Here is a 23,637-nt window from a genome sequence, read left to right on the forward strand (position 1 = left end):
ACCCTGCACTGGGCTCAGGGGGCTGTTTTGAGCAAGCTGCTTGAGGAGGAGAGCGCTGCACAACACTAGGATCCTGCATCCTATGGAAAGCCTGGACCCCATCACGGATTTCTGATAGGGTCTGACACAACTGGCCAACCTGGCTGGTGAGGTCAGCCGTGCTCTGAGCGATGACATGCATGCTGTCTGCCATGTCCCTGTGAACAGCCACCAGCTCCTGGCAGAACTGCCTGAACAGCTCCGTTTGCTGCATGTGGGAATGGAGAAGCTGGCGGTCGAAGCTGGAGAGGGGAGGGCTCTTTGTGTGGGAGCGCGGGGCTCTGCAGGACGAGGTGGTTTGTGGGGATGGACAGTGCAGCTCCTGCCTTTGGCTGGTGGCTTCTGACTGCTCCGAGGAGGAAGGAGTGTGGAGAAAGGAGGGCGTGGAAGGCTGGTTGGCTCCTGCACCAGCCCTCTGCAGCGATGAGAAGCAGTGTCCCTCAGAAGTGCCTGGCATCTCTTCATCTTCATCAGCTTGAATAGAAGAGAAAGCACAGATTATTGATGTGAATCTCTCACAGCTCTAACTTCTGTTTCATGGTATCTCAAAGCACAGGGAAAAAGAGTTTTTCCCTTCCCCTCCACAGTCTGCCAGTTGACACAAGCCTGTAGTTCCTGATGCACAGCTCAGCATGCAAGTGCTGCAACATTAGCATCTGGGTGACAAGCTTAGCCCTAAGAGGCCTCAAGAGCAGGCAAACCCAGTCAACAGAGGAGGAATCCAAGCTGCCAAGGTAGCCTGTACATAGCATTGTTCATTACTAGAACATAAATCTATTTCAGACAGTAGCAGTGAATCCCTTCCCCAAAACCATAAGCAGCTAGAACATTTTAGAGGGACAAAGGCTCCTGGCCTTTGGTCCAGTCTCTGAACACCCTGACACATTTGGTTCCTCATGTCAAAACCCTCCTCCCATGTCATTTCTTACATCCTCTGAGCAAAGCACAGATGTAGTATTAGCTGCTCATGAAGTCTGAACTGCAAAGCCACAATGTGGCTTGGCATCACTGGGATAACCAGGCAGTCAGGTACAGCAGCAGCAAAACCCTGTATTAATAGGGCAAGTATACTTGATGCAAAACCAAACCCAAAGCAAAACACCATGGGGAAGTTCTCATTAGTCTAATGATGTGCCAGTTCACAGGTACAGGCAAAAGACACTTCACTTGTTGCAACTGCCCACTACCTCCTTGCACAAGCTGTATTCATTTTACCTCTGAAATAGCGCAACTGGCTTCCAAGATAGGTGCAAAGAATGATCAAGTCCCACTTTGCTCTTGAAGACTTTTGTCCTTCCTTCCCATTAACATTACTTCAGATATAAGACCTAATGTGGTAGGACAGTGCCACCCATGAAGTGTTAGTTGGCTCACTTCCCAAGAAATTATCTCCTCTTTCTCTCCTCTGTTATCCCTAGAAGCTCAGAGACCACCTCTGAGCTGCACCTCCACGCAAGACAACCATATGTACGCAAGTGGGGAAAGAACCCGCAAAAAGCAGGTTGTGGTTCAGCACTGGAAGGTGTCTGAGAGTTGTGGTGTAAGAAGATTAACTTGGAAGGCAGGGCCAGGAAGAAGAGAGCCATCATCTACCTATTTCAGACACTTCAGTTCTTCAGAACACTAGTGAGAAATCATTAGTGGCCGGGCCTCAGAGCATCAACACCAAAGAGCACTGAGCCCCCTCAACAGCCCTCCTGGAAGATGGTTACCATGCAGTGGTCCATTAGTAACTGGCACATGATTCTCAGCTTGATAGCACTGCTGTTTTATTGGGGTGCATGCAAGATGAAGAACTCCTAATCCTTTACAAACACTTCTTCATGACCTGGAGGTAGTTGCACTTCAACTACAGATGTTCCCTCACTTGTAAGATTAGTTCAGACTTATGACCCATTAAGCAAGTGGAATCTGAACAGCATCTACCCTTAGAAGGAAGCATGGAAAAGGACTAGATAAACAGATAAAGATGATTTTAACTGGGAAACAGCTTTCCCTCAATCCATCTCAACACCCCAGCAGAGCAGGCTGTCTTGAAACCAAACTCAGCAGTAAGGACCTGGCTTGACAAGGCAACCCAGCATCTCACAAACCACACAACGCTCCTGTGGTGTCACACTGAGATATGCAAGCATAAGACAAAGAGGTGTTAAGGCAGTGATACTTACAGCTTGTTGACGGGCTGTCAACCACATCTGGATCCACTCTCCGGTAGCTGTGCCTCTGGCGTGTCGAATGCAGTGTGGACTCGATGGCTCTCTCGTGGGCAGTCAGGACGATGGCCGAGGGCCGCCCCGTGCTGCCGGGGCTGGACAGGGACCTCTGCATGAAGGCCAGTTTGTCCTTGGTCCTTCTCTTCATGTCGTCCCATCTGTGTTTAATGTCTTTCACAGACCTGGGCACCTGGCTGACTGATGTGATCTGCCTGGCTATGCTTTCCCAGATCTTGTCCCTGTCAGCATGGGATAGACGCATTGTCTCCCTCCCAAACAGCATGGCTTCATTTCGGGTCACCTCAGTGACCAGAATGTCCAGTTCTTCCTTGGAAAACTTGGGCTTCCTCTTTCGTTCAGCCATGTTCCTTGGGTTGAACATCCCACAAAGCACAATTGGGTAAAAGGAAATCAACGCAAAGCATCCCCCTGCAGCCAGCCACTTGGCCAGTGCAGCACTGGGGCAGAGGAGCTGGGTGGGATCCAGCTCCCCCCCCAACCTGCAACAACCTCTCAGTTTTCCTCACTTGCACCAGGAAAAGGCACATGATTTAAGAAGCAATTCCCAAGCTTAAGAAAAAAAAACACCAAGCGACACTACAGTGTAAAAGGAGCCTCTTCAGCTTTACAGTTACAACGAAATCTTACACTTTGTCTGATGCCCTGGCTCAGCTGTGAGGATTTCAGCACAGCCTCACATCACCTACTGCAGTTTGTGCTCTGGAATAAGCATGAGAAGTCACAACCACGGTGGTGAATTAGCTTCTACAGTGACACTGCTCAGAAATGAGCTCTTGAGGAAATCTAGAGGCCTGAAGCATATCCTATTGTTCTGCCTGGCACAACATGCAATGGAAACTTTTACATCACCCTTTCTGTTAAAACTTGCAGGACGTCATGTAGGGACTACATCAAACTGAGATGTTTTGCAGGGGAGGGAGATTCCTACTAGACTGAGGGGCTATTTCTGCAACTTGCTTTTCCTAAGGAAAAGTCTCTTCTTCAGCACCAGCAGTACGGCACATACAGCATTCATCCGCTCCACTGCAAACCCTTGTTCCACCCAGAAATGGTTGTCATTTCCCATTGTTCTCAAAAGGAATGAGGCCACCCACTTGTTTTTCCCGGCTAGGCTTTGCTGTCACTGGTGCTGACAGGAGCCTGCACCCAGTTTGCGGTGCTTCAAATCAACAACTCGTAGCCTCAGCCCATTGAGAAGAGGAGGCAGCATCCTGAGAAGAGGCACTTCTGTCCAAAGGGGGAGGGTGTTAATTCTTCCAGCCACAGTCAAAGGAAACTTAAACAAAACACTAGTCCTAACTGTGGTTTTTATTAGGGGAACAAAGGCAGTGGCAGATCTATTCAACAGAGAAGAAGAAAACAGACTATGTGAACATCCAGCACATAAACAAGGTGGGACTGCAGACAGGAGAATAATGAACACCCTGGCCAATGCTGTGCATGAGCATGGAGAACAGCATGGAAGAGAGCAGATGCCACGGAGGAGCAGAACTGCTGGGAAAACTTAGTGTATGCCTTGACTTGAATGAGAGCAGAGAGAAAGAAAATGCCAAAATGGTTATTCTAGTGCTATACATTAGAAAAGACTTGCTTTAACACATCTTAACACAACTAAAAGCAGGGATGTTGGGAGCTATATTGAAAGAGGTCAACTTTTTTGGTCCTCACATCAAGGAAGTTCTCAGCTAGGAAATTACATCAGCATGGAGTTATGGGGGAGAACACAACATTCACAGAATCACAGAATGGTTTCGGCTGGAAAAGACATTAAGATCATCCAGTTCCAACCTCCTGCCATAGGCAGGGATACCTCACACTAGACCATGTCACCCAAGGCTCTGTCCAGCCTGGCCTTGAACACTGCCAGGCATGGAGCATTTACCACCTCTTTGGTCATCTGAGGTAGACGGCTTCAGTGTTACTATGAAGTGCCTCCAAAAGCTGTCACCACAAGCCTAGAAAATCAATGTTTAAAAGGGATATTAATATGTAACATACAAGAAATAAGACATCTTAATGGTTGGGACACCTAACAACTGTAACTCTGAAGTGACACCATGCGAGGGAAAACCTATTGGCTTTCCTGTGTGTTAGCTTGCTTTCTGCTTATGGTCCCAAATTAAATGAAACCAAAGATGCTATGTAATAGCAATAGCATCTTTGCTACTACTTTGCTACTACCATGCTATCTTAAATTACCTTTAATTCCAAAATCTCAGCTGAACGCCCTGTCTCTCACAGGCAGGCTTCAGCCACCTCAAAATACTTCCTGAAAGGTTGGTATAAGCAAAGGCCCTGGCATTTTTCCCACTTGCCCCACGTTTGTGATGGCCCTGCTGGTATCTCCTCAGAGATAGGTGCCTTCCAGCACTGCTGTGACCCAGCAGAAGTACTGGGATGCACTCACGTGCTTGTGGGCTGCAGACTAAGAACCTACAGAAAGGCAGAGTGCCCCTTGTCAGGTATCATTCTGGTTTCTCCTTAGTGCTGTCACACTGCTGCTTAATGAATCTCACTGACACTGCTGCCCTCCACTGGGATAAGTGTCAGAAGCTGCTAACCTTGGTTAAAGCTGGAAAAACAGTAGGAAATGCTGCTCAGATCCAGGCTGGGAGCTAAGTGCACAGATGCATTTCGCCAGGACAAATGTAAATGCATCCTTGAGAGACTGTTGGTGGAGCTTCATTTATGGAGAGAAGATGTAATGAAACAATGGAGAGCCAGGTAATGAAATGATGGAGAGCCAGCAAAGCACCTGCTACACTGACCTCAAGGGGATAATAAATAAATAAAAGTGAAAAGGAGTTCTCCCACCTGAACACTGGAAGGAGGCAAAGAACACTGAGCAAAGGAACATTTACTGTTTGATTTTTATCACATTCAGTAAAACTGGGCTTCACGTCTATTCTCAATGGTACCTACAACCAGAGTATCATCAGTGCCTCCATGTGGTGGAAACACACCTCCACTGACAAGCTGCCCTGGTGAAAAGGAGTAGCTGTATTTGCCAAGTGCCCCTGGGTAGGGGTGAGCTTGCACAACCCAAGTCTCTCCAGATCTGGTCAAGAACCCCCTCTTCTAAGCTGAACCTATGGTTGCTCAGCAGCAAAGCTGCCCCCATGGGGAATTAGAGCCCTTTTTGCTCTTCCCACACAGGGTATTCCATTAAATGCACATAGGACAACATGTGGTAGACCTGGATATTTAGATTTGAGCGTTTCCACTCCTTTACTCCAGCATGAGTTGAGTCAAAATGATTTAAGAGAACTTAAGTATTCTAATAGCTAATTCACCATGCAAAGAGTAATGAGTTCTGGCCAGTTTTAATTACAAATTCAATTAAGGTGAGGTTCCCAGCAGGCACATTAACCTCCTCCTTATAAAAATGCAGACAGCATTACTGGCAGAGAGATCTTTTCCCCTCAAGCATTTTCTCTAGCATGCAGAATGTCCCTAGGAGCAGTCACTGATGCCTGGAAACATCTCTCTGGAGATGCTGTGTGGGCTTTAGCAGGCTGTGAGGCTGTGAATTCACACCTCAGCCCAGGTCAATGTGAAAGTGCAAGGCAGCACAGCTATTCCTTTAAAAACACGTGTGATGTTGTAACTATGAGGACACGGAACACTTACTGATCACCACACAAAGGCATCAACCGACTCCACTTTTCCTGGCCTCTAAGAAACAAGCATGATACTTTTTCCAGGGCTCTCCAGTAGGTTTTTTACAGGGATCACAGTGCTTCAGTACTTTAGGATCCCTTTGCTCTGCATAAGCTTCAGTAATGGATAAGAACATTTGCTCCCCTTGCTGCAAGGTAACAGAGAGCAGTTTATGGAGTTCGACAAAATGACTTGTGCAGAGGCTGGTGGCTTTAACTGCCCTTAAACACATGGGCAGACACAGTAACCCTGACTTTTAAAGGTGTTACGTTTAAATGGTCCTCTAAAGGCAAACCAACAACTTAAAAGACCTATTTATCCTGCTTTGAGCAGGCTGTTGGAGGACCCAACCAAAGCTCCCTTCCAAGCTCTATTATTGTATGAAGATCAAATCACAGACATCTCCACTATAAGAAGATACGTACAGGAAGACTTACAGAACAGCCTTGCTCTCTGTAACCTCTTTTGTTACTGCATTTGGAGGGGAAAGGGGCAGAAAGGAAGGCAAAGGAGAAGGAATGAGGAAGTCTTGCACCAGCCCTTTCCCCATGGGCTGAGGGAAAGGATGAATTTGAACTGTGCCAAAAGCTTGAGAACTCAGGGAATCACATGGAAGAAAGGACACAGACTATAAATGCCCCAACTAGCTTGGAAACCCCACACATGAGGCACTTCAGCTAGGAAGTGATAGATACTCAGAGGGATGTTAACTGGACTTCCTGAATTACTTTCATTTTTGGTCTGATCCATTATTTTTTTTAGAGGTCCCAACAACTGAATAACAGAAATTCCTTATAAATAATCAGGAACAACCAGGCTGGATCTACACAGTCCTTCAGAAGCCCCAAGAACTCCCATAAGCAGCAGTTTATGGTCTGTGTCCAAGCAAGCACCAATTTTGCTTGAGGTTTGCTGCAATCCATAGTAATAGGTCACCCTGATCCCCCAGAAAAGAAAACCAGAGGAAGATGTTTGCACACATCCCTGCAGGTAAAAGCCATGGAGTTTCCTAAAGTATTGGAAACACAATACTCTACAGAGGGATGAAGGGTGCATTATCTTGTGCCAAAGCCAGCTTAGGAGAACATGCTCCCAGCATCAGGAGTTTGTGTCAACTGAGTGACAAGAGAAAGGGCAAGAAGATGTTCCCATTGCCATGCCATCTGCTGTGCTCTGTGCTCCTTCCTCCCTGTCATCCACTGCCCTGGGTAAACAGCCACTTGAAATGAAACCAGCAAGTGCTGCAGAGCACACACTGTTCTCAGCAGGAACATGAAAATGGACTCAGATGTGGTAGTCAAACAACAAAAAACAATAGCCAGATCTACAAGAAGAGAGAGGAGTCAGCCCAAGCTGCCCTCCCCTTGCCATACCCACCTACCCAGAGGGTGAGTACATCTGCTTTGCAAAGCACTCCACCTGTGAGTGATGGCAAAGAGCACCATCTGAAAAACAAAAAGCACTGTCTACAGCATCCTGGCAGTGGGGTTTCTGTGGGTAATCTCCATATCAAATGTCCTAGCACAGGGTATCCAGTGCACCTCTGAAAGCTGGTTACAAACAAAACCAAGGCTTTTTGAGGACCACTATCTCCATCTGTCAGATTCTACATTACACTGCTATTAGAAGCAATTTTCAAGAGTGAAAACAGATCAGTAAGACTGGTACAGCGTGCACAGGTCCTTTGATACATCCTTTCCCAGAAGGGCTGCAAACATTCCCTTTCCACAAAGCCATAACCTCCTTTCCTTTCCAGATTGCACAGAATGGCCCAGATCACACTCATCCTGAGACCTAACCATGGCAAATACAAGTTTAGACAAGAACACTGTTCCTTGGTACTGGGACCAGGAGTAGTGCCCATATAAATCCAGACATCCAGCTTATGTTCATGTCAGCAAGATGAGTTCATCACTGGATTTTTCCTCTCCAAGACCATGTTTCCCACTGGCTTCTTTATCATCCAGATCACATAGAGATCCAGATCCAAGCAGAAAAATCTCACTCTGATTTTTGAACTTTGTACTCTTTATTTCAAGATATATAGGATCACAGAATAGTTAGGGCTGGAAAGGACCTTAAGATCATTTAGTTTCAATGCCCCCAAACCTATCTGTTTACCGCTGCCTCTTTTTGGGGTGACAACTCCAGCCTCAACCCAGGCCTAGCATTTTCTCTCATTCAGTAGTGAAACAGCTGGAATTCTTACAGAAAAATGAGATCCTTTGCTGAACTTTGTGAAGGTAGTGGCCAGAACTGCTGCTATCCATGTGAACGCTCACATGGAGCAAAAGTGGTGCAATCACATTTGACCAGTGAGGTCAGGCTTCCATCCACCTGCACTTCACCGTCTCTCTTTCCTAAAATCCAACTGAAAATCCTAGACATCCAAGCCAACAAACCAGTGAATTCCCACGCTGCTTTACTCTTTTATGAAATGCCTTCCTGATAACAGCCACTTCCAAAATTCACCCCTGAATAAGGACTGGTCTGAATGTCGGACAGGCTTCAGTGCGCAACGCCCCATCCTGGTGATGCACCATACACAGGAGGCACTTCAGTGCTCTGCCTCTGTCTTGGGAGGCTGCAAGAGTGACCTACATCCTTTGCAGGTACATGACAATACCTGAAGCACTGCATCATGGTTAAACATGTTCCCTTACTGCTGCAGGTAAACCAGAGCCCGCCCCACTGACTGGTATTTGGGTTCTCCTCTGCTGGGTCAGCAGAGGGAGTGCAAGAACAAGCAGCATTCCTGCATTCAGAGCTGAGGCAACTCACTCCATGTTTCTCCTAACACAATAAAGCTGCCACTACTCATGACAGTCACCACTGACAATTGTTTCAAGTGAAGCCCAGAAAGAAAACAAGTAAAGCACCTTTTCCAATGTCCATCAAATAGGAAAGGATAAAAAACCCCAAACAGAATCAGATGGTACCTTGGGAGTAATGCAAAGCATTCTGCAAATATTTGAACTAAGTTAAAAAAAAACAATGGAGTGAGACCTGTCAGTATTTGAAAGACTGGACAAATAGGATCATCTTTATCATTTGTCCTCATTCCAGGAAACAGCCATCCTCCATGTACACTCATCCTTGTTTTAGTCCCTGTCACTGATGTGCCTCCAAAGGATTCTCATCACAATAAACACTGGAAGACCACAAGCACACCCTTTACAGAAGGGCTAGTGGCATTTTGGTTTGGTTTTCTGTCACACAAAACAAGGAGTGTTTGATGGCCTCTCTCTGGAAGACAAAACCCTAAAAGGGAAGGCAGAAGAGAAATGGACTCACCTCATCCAGTTTGCTTTGGTTTCATCTGTCCCATCGATGGATTTGTAGCGGTTGTTCTTATCAACGATCTGTGAAACAAGAGAACAGATGGAGTATGTCAACTAGCTGGTCCAGACAGCAGGTGTATTACTCTCAAATCACTGCTTCAGTTCCTGCCTTAAGTCAGGACATGAATCTCAGCTGTCCTGGTACTACAGGCTGTTGCCCTGGATATGTGTGTGGAGGCTACTCAGAACTAAGAAGCATCTCCTATGCACAAAGGTAATACAGAACTATGAATGCAGCTGACAAAACTGCTAACAGTCCTCACATACAGAAGATTAACTCCCCTTTCAGCACAGGGCTGAGACACACATTTACTTTACAGACAGAAAAGCGTGAGCAGCAGTTCAGAGCAGCAGCTCTCAATTATTTTCCCACCTATAACTCAAGTCCTGAATCTCCTAATAATTAATACCTGTCCATCCAGTGACATCTCTATCTCCTAGGCTAAGCAAAGCCTGTAGTACTGGGGGAAAAATTATGGGTTTTGATGCTGGAGTCTGCATATAGATCACTTCCTGATGGACTGGATCTCCTCTCTCCTGGCCTCTTGGATGACCTACTCTGCTCAGAAAGGAGTGCTGCATGTCCATGAGAGAGCTCTGCAATCTCTAGATACAGTCCTTCCTCTATCCTCAAAGTAATGACCAGAGCAGGAAAAGGTACTGGAGGATTCCCAGGGTTGAGTGGGGATGGAAAACATGGCCAGGGGGCAAGAGGAAGCAAACTGCTTCCTACAGCCATGAACTTGGTGCCATGGCACCTGGTCTCCTTTCACTATCTACACCCTTAAGCTGCTAAGAATTATGGCAGTAGATGTTTGCCTACTGTGGGTCAGCAGATCTTCAGAGATGGGGGAAGATGGCTAAGATTCAGTTCCACAAGTCCCCCAGCTCTGAGCTGAATGGCTGGGGCATCACTTCACTGGGGAGACAAGTCACTCACCAGCCATGAGAAGAATCCTGCAGACTTGTCCTGGCTGGACATCTGCCCCTCGTACGGCCCGAAGATGTGCCCTTTGGGGATCACCTCGTTCATACAGCGCACGTCGTTCTCCCCATTGGGCTCTTTCACCACCTCCATTCCAGGCGGGATGGTCAGCGCTGCCCGGTCAGGGATGCCAACAGGCACTGGGGTGTCTGACACGAACACTGGGGGGCCATGGTTCGGGCATTCATCCACAAAGTACTCCTGGCAGGACTCACAGACTGTGGGTGTGAGGGTACAGGGGTTAGGGTGGGAGGATGTGATGTCTGTAAAAGCTCATGCAGCTCACAGGACACACAGTACTCAGGCCAGTGCACCCCAGCTCTCTCCAGCCTAGCTAAGCCCCTTTCCCAAAGCCTGGCCTCCATGCAGACACTTCACCAAGGGCTCACTTGTTTCACCACACAACTCTCAACAAGGGCTCTGTCCCAGCCCACGCCTGCCCAACCAACGCCTGTGCCTGCATGAGCCCTGGTGTCCTATACAGATTCACCACCAAGAGCTACACACAGGGAAAGGTGCCACCACCATCTGCACAGACAGAGGCTGGCAGCTCCCTGCATATCCCTGGATAGCAGCAGTGTCCTCAAGCCAAAAGGTTTGATTCCCCACACACCAGCGGGGAACTAAACCAAACAACCCTGAAAACAATTACCCTCATCATACAGCCTTTACTCAGTGTTTGGGAGAGAGACAGCAGCCCCAGGTACTTGCCCTGTGTCCAGACAGGGACTCAGGCCTACAGTTTGGTATTCTGTAGCTATGCCAATGTGACTACAACCGTTTCCCAGAATATGGGGAAAAGAGTTGTCCCTTCACAGTTTCTGAATCTAAGCCTTTGGGTTTTGCAGGCTCCTGTGCATTTTCACATTTCCAGCACACTTTCCACTCGCCTCCCTACTGCTGCAGAGCCCCACGACAGACAAACTGCTTTTGTGCAACAGCTTCCTAGCAAATGTGCTGGAGGAGCATACAAATTTGCCCCAGCTTTTTTGTCCCCTGCTTCCCAACCTAAAGTAGCAGGGCATCAACTAGGAAAGACCAAAGCCTATGCAAGTGGCAGCATTGTTTTTCCCCTCACTCACAAGACACTTACACCAGAAATCCACCTGCTGAAAGCTCTTGGTCATGATCAAATCCCGTTTCCCTTTCAGTTTCTTGGGTTCCACCTCCATGGACTGTGGGTCAGGCCTTCCAGAGCTGGGGAGGGAACAAGAGAAAGATGACATTAACCAACCAAGATGCTGGGACTGCACAGAGAGAGGAGCAGAGGCAATGGGGCCTGATCAACTCTCTTAGTCCTGACACCTACAGCAGAGAAATGACTCCACTTGCTGCCCAACCTGCCAAAAGCTGGTACCTGAGATGGCTTAAGGCTCAGACTACAGCAGGTAGCTTCAGCTACAGCACCTCCATGCATGGATATTAGGACAAATTCCTTCATGGAATGGTAGTCAGGCACTGGAACAAGCTGCCCAGGGCTGTGGTGGAATCACTGTCCCTGGAAGTATTCACAAACAGTGTAGATGAGACTCTCAGTGACGTGGTTTAGCAGTGGCCTTGGCAGTGCTGGGGTAACGGTTGAACTTGATGATCTTAAAGGTCTTTTCCAGCTTCACATGGGAGGGTTTTAATAACTTTGAGAAGTTCAAGTATACCCCTCACAACCAACTTTAAGCTCGGGGCGGGTGGAGGTAGAGAGAAAGAGGTTAGAGTACACGGGACTGCAGCTCAGCCACGTACCAAGGTTGTCCATACTCCTGGTCCCGGCGCGGAGAGCAGGCCTCTGTTTTTATTGTCACCATCTCCCCTAAGGAAGCCTGGGTCTGGATCAAACAGTCCTTCAAGTTCTCACTCATGTTCTGAAAGAGAATGAAGGGAGGGAGGAGAAAAATGAGCACCCAGGAAATGGCAGCCTTCCTCCCCCAGGAAATCACAGCCTTTCTCCTCCAGGATGCAGCAGCAGAGCAAGTTTGCACCAAGAGTCACTGTCATCATCCAGGGCACAAGTAGATGGAAACCCCTTCCCGTGCTGGGGAGGAAAGAGCAGTTCAGTTGCAGGTCAGGTGAAGTGTGTGAGACACCATGGAGCGACCTGAGGCACGGGAATCTGAAGTATGCACCACAGCACCCATTAAAAATGTCATGCATGGAATTTAAGATGGATGGGTGGGATGTGTTATGGAAATACGGAGCACCACTACCTCAGAGCAAGCGTCTGGAGACTGAATGACAAGAAAGAGGAATGCAGGTTGTAGCATGAACCAGGATCCATTTACAAATATGATTCTATGAACCATCACTTGATTCTATGATTCTAATATAACATATACCAGTTCCCATGACCTCTGCAGATGGAGCTTTCAGTGTGCTCCATACACCTCGGACAAACAGGTAAGTGCCCACAGTGCCCTGCAGGACTCCACCAAACTGCACAAGTCATGCTCTCAACCTTCCCATCCCTTGCAATGACCTGACCTGAGCTACCACAGCCCTCCCGGCACACAGGCTGCTTCAGGGAAAATGCTTCTCTCTCAGCTCAATGCAAGAGCCAGGAAAACCTCTTAACGATATCTGAGGACAGCAAACTCCAGAATGATAACAATTCCTTCCTCCCCCTTCACGGGATGGCGCTGAAGAGAAAATACTGATAAAGCAAATGATGATAATTCTGAATTGCTTGACTCAAGATTTTTGGAAGAGCCATTAAGCTTCACAGCATCCCAGACTGACAGAAGGAACAGAACGCTGCTTGCATTTGTCTTAAGACTTCCTCCAAGGCATGCACACTGGCTGCCCCCAGGCACCATACCAGATTGGACAGACTTCACAGCTGCTGCCCCCAAAATTCCCTGTGACCCACCCCTCTTTTCCATGTCCACAGCCAGTAAGAAGGAAAGTGACAGTAAGGGCAAGGAGGGACTCATTATTCTGCAATGCTGAACCCCTGGTCTGCACTCTCTGTAGGGGGAAGCTCTCCAGTCATGGCCCCATGCACCAGCCACTGTTGCAGGCAGGGAATACCTGCCCTTCCCAAAGGAGAAGCCTTTCCTGGGAAGTCTGCAGTAAAACAGCTCAAAAGGCAAAAAGCAACAGCTGGGGCAGAAGGAAATTATTAAAACCGAGAAAAGATGGGTGCTGCCCCAGAGCTGGTTAGCTGTGGGGACTGCAACGGTGCTGGCTGGCGGGGAGATGCTCTTGGTCAGTAAACCAACCCATTTGGAAGCCTCGTGGATGAGGCACCTGGAGGTAAAACACTCACAACCCCCAGGGCTTCAGTAGGAAGAGATGCAGACATCTGTCTGTGAAGAGACAATGGCTTTTCCTTTCCTACTCTTCCCTCCTAGAGATTCCTGTTATGGAGCAATAGAGACCCTGTGATGATGCAGTGCGACCTCCTGCACAAGGCAGGCCACCGCGCTTCCTCCAGTGAACTCCTTTAAACTACGCCGTGTCTCCAACAAGGAAAAAGGGAAAAAGAAGAAATCCAGTGTTTATTTTACAGGCAGAGCCGCTCATTTCACTGTATGCCTTCCCCCTCTTTCATGGTCCTCCCTGAACTTATCAGCAACATTCCTGCGCAGCACCGGCCGCAGCACTCCTGCGCTGACGGGAGCAGCACCTTGCACGGCGATAACACCCTCCCTGCCCTGCTCAGGATTTCCATGTTTGCGTCCAAGAACCCATTTACTTTCTGCCTGGTTTATGTTCTGAACAACCGTGCTGCTTTAAGAGCCCAAGCTCCTGCAACAGCTCCCTCCTTCCTGCTCTGAGACTCGGTACCTGCATTCCTACAACTCCTTCTGGTCCCACCCAGCATACATGAGATCACAACTCCACCACTAACTTTTTTGCCTCTTTTCATTACTTGTGACTTGCTTAGATTTTGTGTTGCCCACAAACATAATCCAAATTAACTTCATGCTTTAGAATCATAGAATTCCAGGCTGGTTTGGGTTGGAAGGGTCATTATGATCATTCAGTTCCAATGCCCTTCCATGGGCAGGGACACCTTCCACTAGAGCAGGTTGCTCCAAGCCCCATCCAACCTGGCCTTGAACACTGCCAGGGATGGAGCATTTACCACTTCTTTGGGCAACCTGTGCCAGTGCTTCACCACCCTCACAGTAAAGAACTTCTTCCTTATATCTAACCTGAATCTCCACCTGGTTAACCTTAAATCCATCACCCCTTGTCTTCTTACTACAGTCTCTGATGAAGAGTCCCTCTCCAGCATCCTTGTAGGCCCCCTTCAGTTTTCCTCCAGGACAAGAACAGACTTAAGAAATCACATAATCATTTAGGCTGGAAAAGATCTTCAAGACCATTGAGTCCACCCGTAAACCTAACACTGCCACCACCACTGAGCCATGTCCCTAAGTGCCACATCTACACATCTTTTAAATGTCTCCAGGCATGGCGACTCACCCTCTTCCCTGGGCAGCCCATTCCAGTGCTTGGTAACTATTTCAGTAAAGAATTTTTCCCTAATATCCAATCTAAACCTCCCCAGGCCCAACTTGAGGCCATTTCCTCTCACCCTACCACTTGGAGGAAAAGAGACCAACACCCATCACTTGATTAGAATCAAGCCAAAGAAACAATTCCCACGTGACACTGCTAGAAATACACTTATCAGCAATGGCTCTCCTTTTGTCACACTGTGACCTTTCATTTAATCAGGTTTTTGTTACTCATCAAAGAGTTTGGGTTGAAGGGACCTTAAAGCTCATCCAGTCCCAGCCCCCTGCCACAGGCAGGGACACCTTCCACTAGAGCAGGTTGCTCCAAGCTCTGTCCAACCTGGCCTTGAACACTGCCAGGGATGAAGCATTTACCACTTCTTTGGGTAACCTGTGCCAGTGCTTCACCACCCTCATACTGAAAAATTTCCTTTCTTCTATCTAGCCTGGATCTCCCTTCTTTCAGTTTTAAATATTACCCCTTGTCCTAGCGCTACAGGTCCTACACTAAAAATCCTGCTCCATCTTTCTTACAACCCCCCTTTGAGTGCTGAAAGGCTGCAAGAAAGTCTCCCTTCTCCAGACTTACCCAGCCTGGCTCAGCCTGGCTCCAGAGCAGAGCTGCTCCAGCCCTCGCAGCATCTTTGTAGCCTCCTCTGGGCCTGCTCCAACAATGCCACACACTGAATCATTCTAGATGCTTATTCCGATGATCTGTGGCACAACTTCAGTGCATTAAACACACAACACATACCAAAGCTTTAACCTTCATCAAGCAGAATTATAGCAACATCAGAAAATCACACAAAACCCCTATTTTAAAATATCTGAACAGGCTGATTATTGCAATTAACACCCCCTTAAATCATGACCAATCCACCCCCTATCTGCTAGTGTTATTTTATTGGAAGCCAACATCAGACTGCCAACTATTCTAGCTTGCCCAGATTAGACTTGATATTAGCTTACTTGTTGGCAACTAACACACACTTTTTACTCAGTCTAACTCACATTACATGTATGTATATATATATATATATTTTAAACCAGCATTTATGGCCCAGAGTGTTGCTCAGCAGCCCTTTTAAAATCCATGGATGCATGGAAGCAGCAGTAGCTGCTGTTTGGTATTTCCCCAAGCTACTGCTACAGCAGAGAGCATCACGTTGCTGCTACAACTGGTACCATCATCCAACTTTTCTAGCAGCTACAGGAAAGAATATCTGACATTTCTCCAGTTCCAGGCACCAGCAGGTGACTGCTTTCAGGACTGGTTTAGATTCTGATGTATCTAAAGCTGGTTTTGAGTTTCGCTAATTTCACTGCCCATTAGTTCCTCCTTCTTGCCCTTTCTCCCCCCCCTTTCAGTTTCCCACTGCTACAAGAGACTAGTTCACATTCTGTACTTTACACTTCCTCCAATTCATTGTTCTTTTCTCTTTTTTGGGGGCAATTTTTATTGCTGTGTTTGTGCTAACACCTAAATATGAAGATCCTCTGAAGGTTTCAGATGATGTGGAGAAGCACCATGTACGCATAAGCAGAGCAGGCTCCTTGGTTACTGCTGAAGATATTTCAGCAGGTACTTTGCCTGCTATGTGCATGTCCTTGTGCCTACCAGGACAGCCAGTCCTCCCAAGTGTCACTGTGCACACAGCCTACTGCAAAGTCATAAAACCACAGAATGGTTTGGGTTGGAAGGGACCTTAAAGCTCATCCACTTCCACCCCCCTGTCATGGGCAGGGACACCTTCCACTAGAGCAGGACGCTCTAAGCCCTGTCCAGCCTGGCCTTGAACACTGCCAGGGATGGGGCAGCCACAACATCTGGGATGATCCCTAGGTGAGAGGGATGCTGTGAAGATCCAGGTGTTGTTTGCATGCAACATCAAGTCCTCTGGACACGAGCGTGACTGTTACACATCCCAAAAGTCATCCCTGGGTTCACAGGCAGTGCCACATAACCTCTCCCACTTTCTTCACAAAGTAGATAAGGACCCGTCACATATCTTCATGACACATGCAGTGGGTTCGCCATGTTGCTCACAATCAGGGAAGTAGAAAACAAAAGAACATGGGAGCTGTTAATCTCTAATGCAGAAAAAAAAGCGTAGAAATGGGGTTAAGCATGAACAAACCTGTGAATTCCTGTCTCCAAGTATTCCGCCTTTATCATTGCCCCTCTTGTAGTTACTAGTTAACAGCCTCAGACTCTTATCTGCACGGATCAGACTCCAAAACAGAGCTTTAATTTTACATTTTACTGGCACGTTTCCCAGATTGGGACATTCTTGCATGTGAAACAGCCATATAGGAATCCATCCCCTCCTCAGCACACAGCTCCTCCACTCAGTTTCTCACTGCCGCCTTTCTGGAGGTCATCCCCTCTGCTTTTAAGAAAGATCTTGTGTAGCTTGTAACATGTTTTAAAGTGCAGGCCCATGGTGAAAGACGGACTTGAATTCATATGCTTCTTCTACAGTTGCATATTATTATCAGAAATAGGAATCCAGAACAGTCAGCTACTGATGCGACAAGAAGGGGGAATAAAGCAAAGCATTCAAGGCTCTGAGCTCCCCCCAAACAGCCAAGAAAGACCCAAGCTGACTGCTCTTCTCGAGGTGAATTCACTTACCAAGGTCCTTGGCCATGCTAACCATATCAGGTCACTATATGAAGTACCAGGTGGCTACACAGCTCATGCTCACCACCAGTGCAAATACCAAGAGATTCCACAAAATAAGAGGGAGAACTAGTTTGCCCAGAGGAGGACCACTGTCCACGGACAGAACCAAACCCATGCTCCACTGGGAAAAGAGCTTTCGCCTTGACAGTTGCCACAGTGCTGGCTTAACTTTCCCCCTTAATGTTCCTATGGGCAAAGCTGTTCTGCATCCTGAAAGCTGGTGTCAGGGAAAGACCTGATGACCTGTCTCCCAGCTTGATGCAAGGTCAAGGCTCTCTGACAGCCAAAGAGCAGGGCTGAGCACAGCCAGCACAGCTGGAGACAAGCTGGGTTAGTCACAGATTCAAACTCAATTAGTGGAAATTACAGGGCATGGATGATATAAGTTTTTGAGCATCACGGGCTATGATTAGGACTTGGTTAAATCATTGCCAATCACTCCACTACAGTCAGTAGCTGTAAATTCACCAAAAAAAATAGGAAACATTTTGAGTCTTGAATTCTGAAGACACTAAAGAAGGTCGGGACTACAAGAAACCTTCAAAACCACAGCACTTAAACCCATTTTACTGCAGGGAAGGCTGACTGTTCTCAGTGTTTTCAATGACTTGCTCAAGACCAACAACTGACACGACAAACAGCATCAGGGTGCCACTATGTTCCTGGTGTCATCGCACTGTAGACAGGCTGGGGAAAGGGAAATTCCCGTTTGCCAAACTGGAATTCCTCCTGTCGTTTCAAGTGGATGCAAGATGTGTTCACAATGTCACTTTTAAATGGTTTACTGGCAAAACATGTCATCAAAACCTGCCATGATCTATTTTGTGACAGACACATTTCAGAGCAAGAAGAACCTCTGAAATAATCCCTGAACTAGTCTTAAATTTGTCTTACAGTGGCTTCTAGCAAAGGTGGAAAATGATGCTGATTTTACAGGATTTGACACAAAATTCTGTATTATGGTCAGCTGGAAGCATTTGCCCTTTGCTGATGATCATGAAGTAAGAAGCTAGTATCATATAATCATGGAATGGTTTGGGTTGGAAGGCACCTTAAAGCTTATCCAGTTCCAACCCCTGCCACAGGCAGGGACACCTTCCACTCGAGCAGGTTGCTCCAAGCCCCGTCCAACCTGGCCTTGAACACTGCCAGGGATGGGGCAGCCACAGCTTCTCTGGGCACCCTGTGCCAGCGCCTCAGAACCCTCATAGTAAAAAATCATAGATCAGCACAAGCCCCTGCAAACCAGGTACTATTTGGTGCAACTGCATTAAGCGTTGAGTAAGGACTCAGCACAGCAGCATGCTGTGCATGTAAAGCTTCCATGAAGCCTTAAAGCCTGTGAAACAGTGAAACACGCCATGGAGCCAAGGCAGCTACTCACTGCAGCTGGAAGAACAAGCAAGTGACTTGCACTTTTTAAATATATTAAAAATAATTCCCTTAAACTGGAAACTTCTTATTTTTACTCTGTTCAGCTCCTTCTGCTGATCTCACAGATTCACAGTCTGAGGGTAGAAAGGAGAATTAGGTCAACCTGACTGATCCCCTGTACGTCACATGCCCTTTAGCCTACAAACAGGACAAAATCTCCATCCAAGCCTAGCAAGGGGAAGAGAAGCCAACACCTTCTTAGAAGTTCATTTCAACTGTTAATCCCAACAAGGGACATGCTGTATCTGGATCTCTCTAGCTCTGGGTACCAGTCAACAGCTCTTCCAAAGGGCCCTGCAACCCCATGGGAAAGGCTGAAATAGCCATCATGTTGGGATGCTGCTTTGTGACCATGGGAAGAATTGCTTCCCATGTAACAAACCTCACCATCTTTGGTCAGTTGCACTTTTTTGCCTTAGGCTTCTTCAACATATACATATATACATTTACAAAATTAAAACATACACAAACCCCCAGTGCTAAGACAAGATGCTGTTACACCACCATTTTTCTCCCCAAGGACAGAACAAGGGTACAAGCAAGTGGCAGACGTAAGTCTTGTTTCTTAAGGCACTGTTGAAAGGTGTTTGGACAGCAACAGTGATCAGCACTGAATAAAAACACATACATAGCAGAGTCCTGGATATGAACCCATGCAGCATCTTCTCAACTTCCCAACAGTTTTTTGTCATTCTTCTGTGTAACTCCTCCAGTATTCTCTGCATGACTTCAAGATGCTGGCACCAGAAAGCCACGCTGGTGTCAGACTAAGCTTGAAGTAAATATAAGCACTACAGACATAAAACTGCCTCCTCACCCTGATTCATCACCTCCCTGTTTGTATGTCCAAAATCAGAGTTATCTTTTCCAGGCAGGACCTGGCACTGAGGCTCCCTGAAAACACCTGCCCATTCTGACCCCTACACGGGACTGCTCAGGCCTCCCTTCACGGATTTCAGGAGATACCTTCCCAGGTCCATAACTCTCCACTTGTCTGCATGAAAATGACTGTTTCAATGGCTCCATTTACCAAACAAACTGAGTAACTCCATCCTTCCCCTATCAATAGCTGTATTTCACCAGACTTGCCTCATCGACACGTTTTGCCAGCGGCAAGTTGTGGCTTCTTCTGCATCACTGAATGTGAGGCAGAATTGGCTTCTTCCCTCGCCTCCTTTGGAGGGAAGGATCACCGAGTCCACTTCTTTGAAGCCACAGTCTCCACATATCATGTTGCAAAGACTCTTCTGTAAAATGATCGAGCTCTATCTTAAAATAGCTGGATTATTTGCTCCCCTCGTCTAACATGGCAATGCCAGAGCCTTGATCTTTTGATGCTGAAAAATGATTTTCTAAGTTCATTTTAAAGTTAATACACAAACAGTAAATTCATTAGTACACTAATACTGTCCTTTTGTTCTGAGTATCCTTCACCCCCCTTACTCTTTATACGGCCACTTCAGTTTATTTACTGGATGCAGACTATCAATCACTACCTTGACTTCCTAACCACTCGTACTTTATTGAAATTCTATGGTATCAGATATTAGATATTAGTTGTGCCCTCATGCACTGAGTTAACCGCCTTATAGATCCAAGTATATCACATCTATGGATCTTTCTTTAAACCAACAAAATCTTCTAAGCTAAATCAGATCTGTTGGAGAAGTGGAAGACACTTTCCATAACATCAAGTTTCAGGCATGAATTATTATACATTTACCCAGAATCAGTGTCTTGCTACCCAATCTATCATTTCCAGAACCATCCCAACACAACCACGCTTCCAGTCTCCTGGATTTGCTGCAATCCACCAAGACTGATTAAAGATGAACATCAAGCAACAAGCTAGACACCTCCTCCTGTTTATCTATCTAGGCCTCGCTGTTTCAAGGGAACATGCTTTTTCCTAAGCATAGCTTGCCAGCAAAACTTTGCTTACCCACAGGATCTACACTATGCAACTCCTATGAGACTCCCTGGATCTCTACTTACAGGGCTCAACTTTTGGATAATCAACTTATTGGGAAATTTACCCACAGAGAGGGTAATCAGTTATTGGAACAGCCTCCCAGGGAAGTGGTGGCATCACCATCCCTGGAAGTGTTCAAAAACCATGCAGATGAGGCCCTCAGTGATATGGGTTAGTGGTGGCCTTGGCAGTCCTGCGGTAATGGTTGGACTTGATGATCTTAAAAGTCTTTTCCAACCTTGCTGATACTATGATTCTATGATTCTGTCCATTCCTTGCTGCTAGCCCAGACAGCAGCCTCAGTGGCAATCAAGCAGGCACAGCTTAACAAAGGGAAGTTATCTTTGGGTCTGGAAAAGTCAAGTTTTTCATCACTTAGACGCCTTTATAGAAAGATGTGAATTTAATGCCCGTATCACCTACTCATCCACGGGCAGACAAAAAGGCTGGAGCGAGGAAGCACTTGGCTGAGACACTGCAGCACACTCCTGTTCTTCTGCTGCACTAGGAACAGCCACAGGAGCGCCTTTCATGCTGTACAAAGCACGTGCAGGAAACCCAAGCCACCCCAGGGGGGTCCTGCCAGCCCTGCCACACGCCTGGGACCCTGCCACATAGCACTCAGCACCCACCTGCTGCCCAGCCACCCACCCTGAGGACCCCTGCGCTTGTGCCAGCCTAAAAATGCCTCTGGGGGAGCGATACCAGCGGTTCATGTATGTGAGCACTGACGGATGTGAGAAAGAAGGGGAAGGGAAGGCGTGGGGGGGGTGGGCAGGAAGCAAACCCCAGACAGTACTTTCTAAATAGCAGATGTGGCTATTCTGGCTAGCAAAGTTCCACTTCAATTTCTAACCAACAGAGATGGGAAATGATTCATGAAAAAATCAACGGGATAAAATTAGCTGGAAGGCAGAGAGAGAATTCACGCGAGCCAACAGTCATGGGCTGCAGTGCCAGCACTACCAGCCCTGCCTGGCATTGCAGCCTCCGGTGCCCTTCAGTGACAGGCACCCAGCCAGCAATCAGCTCCACACATATTTCCTTAGTGTCTAAATTAGCCCCTCTGGAGAACACAATCCATCTTTTAACAAGACAGCCTTTCACTCAAGGCTTTTCTACAAGTTCCAGCTCTTTATCTTTTAATAAAGAAGACTACCTACAGTAGTCTTGATTTTTTCTTGCACTGGTGAAGGTGTAGTGGTGCTAGAGGAGAGGACAGGACAAAGTGACAGGACACCTAAACCGTTCTATGACTCTATGACAGGCTTGCAAACACATCTGTAACCACGGCCAAGCTAAGCACGACATTCAGACTGTTCCCCCGAGTCAGAAAGCTCAGTGCATTTCACCTTGTCCTGCACAAAGCCATTAACACACGCAATAGTGACAACCAAGTGTTTGTCAGCCTTTATACACACTATGAGGTTTAAATAAGACTGCCCTTAAATTCTATCACATAAGAAGCACAAACCACAAAACACAATTTCACCCAATACAGCCACATGACAGAAAGTTTCTTGAGCAGATGGTATTGCTTACAAAGCACAATCCAGAATCCTGTATCCCAAAGGCAGATGAGAAACTCCCACCCCACCAGGACACCTCTGGACCTCCAGTAGGCATCTGGTTATTGAGCAATGCCCCATCCCACCACCCAGCTCAAAAGCCAAACATCAAACCGTAAAGCCTCTACAGCACCCAGGCAGGGTGTCTCAGCAGCTGGGGGACGCCCATATAGGCAGGACTATGGGTACAGACACCAAATAAAGATAAAATCCTGCTTTGCTGCCATTTGTCCAGTTGGTGCCTGTTCATTTCTGCTGAATGATGTTACATTATGGTTCCTCTATGTCTCTTACAGTAGTTTCACTCTACTCGGGCATCAGAACATGGCAAACTTTATTTTTACTTGTTCAGCAAAAAGGGGAAGAATATTTGCAGGGAAAACAAGAAGACAGGAGCAAATCATATTTTCCTTTGCTCTGAAACTCCTAAAACCCTAGCTCAGTCCTTTAAAGGCACTGGTGAACACTCCAGGCAAAACAAGAACAAATCAACTGTTTCATAAAATGCAGAGGAAGCAAAAGCAAAAGCCATATTTATTTCTCCTCATTTGTACCCTCTTGCAGGCCATTAGGGAGATAAGATCACACAGCACAACAGACATTATTCAGGGCTGGTAAATCTGTCTACAGGTTAGGGGTTCACATTACACAGCTTGGATGAGTACTGGCTGAGCATGGGTCATGCTGACCCTCTTTTCCTTGGGGCAGGCAGCAGTCCAGATACTCCCAGTGTCCAATCTGCCAAGAAATCAGATATCCGTGTGCTGAATTCACCATCACTACCATATGACCTGCACATTCACTTCCATACAGAGAGGGGTGTTCAGACCCTGTATATTCTAACACAGCAAACTACAACAGATTTCCAGCCAAGCATTCCTGGTCCATTCCTTCAACCATCCCCTGTGCACCTTCTATATAAAGGTACTGGGTAAAGGCACCAGAAATACCTGGTCCTCTACACTGCGGACGTTTTTAAAGTACTGATTAGCAGAAGAGTGGAAAGAGCCCAAGAACTCATTCAGTTCTAGTCCAGAAATAAGAGGGAGCACATCATAGCGACTTCAGGTGTGCAAGTCACAAGGAACTACAACAGATCACTGACCCCCCTAAGAAGATCATAGAACAGCCAGGGTTGGAAAGGACCTTAAGTTCCAGCCCCCTTCCCATGGGCAGGGACACCTCACACCAAACCATACCACCCAAGGCTCTGTCCAGCCTGGACTTGAACAAGGCCAGGGATGGAGCACTCACAGCC

General features: G+C 47.0%; 1 protein-coding gene across 4 annotated transcripts in view; it reads right to left on the reverse strand.

Annotated features, from left to right (window-relative positions):
* PRDM11 (PR/SET domain 11) overlaps positions 1–23,637 on the reverse strand; it is a 47,843-nt gene that overhangs the window by 16,089 nt on the left and 8,117 nt on the right. For all 4 annotated transcript variants that reach the window (XM_057408714.1, XM_057408715.1, XM_057408712.1 and 1 more), the window contains exons 2-5: positions 12,000–12,118; positions 11,353–11,456; positions 10,215–10,477; positions 9,228–9,295 (exon numbers count right to left, since the gene is read on the reverse strand). In XM_057408714.1, the coding sequence (XP_057264697.1) occupies positions 9,228–9,295; positions 10,215–10,477; positions 11,353–11,456; positions 12,000–12,115 (551 nt within the window). In that variant the 5' untranslated portion in view covers positions 12,116–12,118. The remainder of the gene's footprint in view (positions 1–9,227; positions 9,296–10,214; positions 10,478–11,352; positions 11,457–11,999; positions 12,119–23,637) is intronic.

Source organism: Pezoporus wallicus, unplaced genomic scaffold (genome assembly GCF_028554395.1).
Source record: "Pezoporus wallicus isolate ANWC-B61680 ecotype Strahan unplaced genomic scaffold, APGP_CSIRO_Pwel_v1 contig_6382, whole genome shotgun sequence".
NCBI classification, from domain to species: Eukaryota; Metazoa; Chordata; class Aves; order Psittaciformes; family Psittacidae; genus Pezoporus; species Pezoporus wallicus.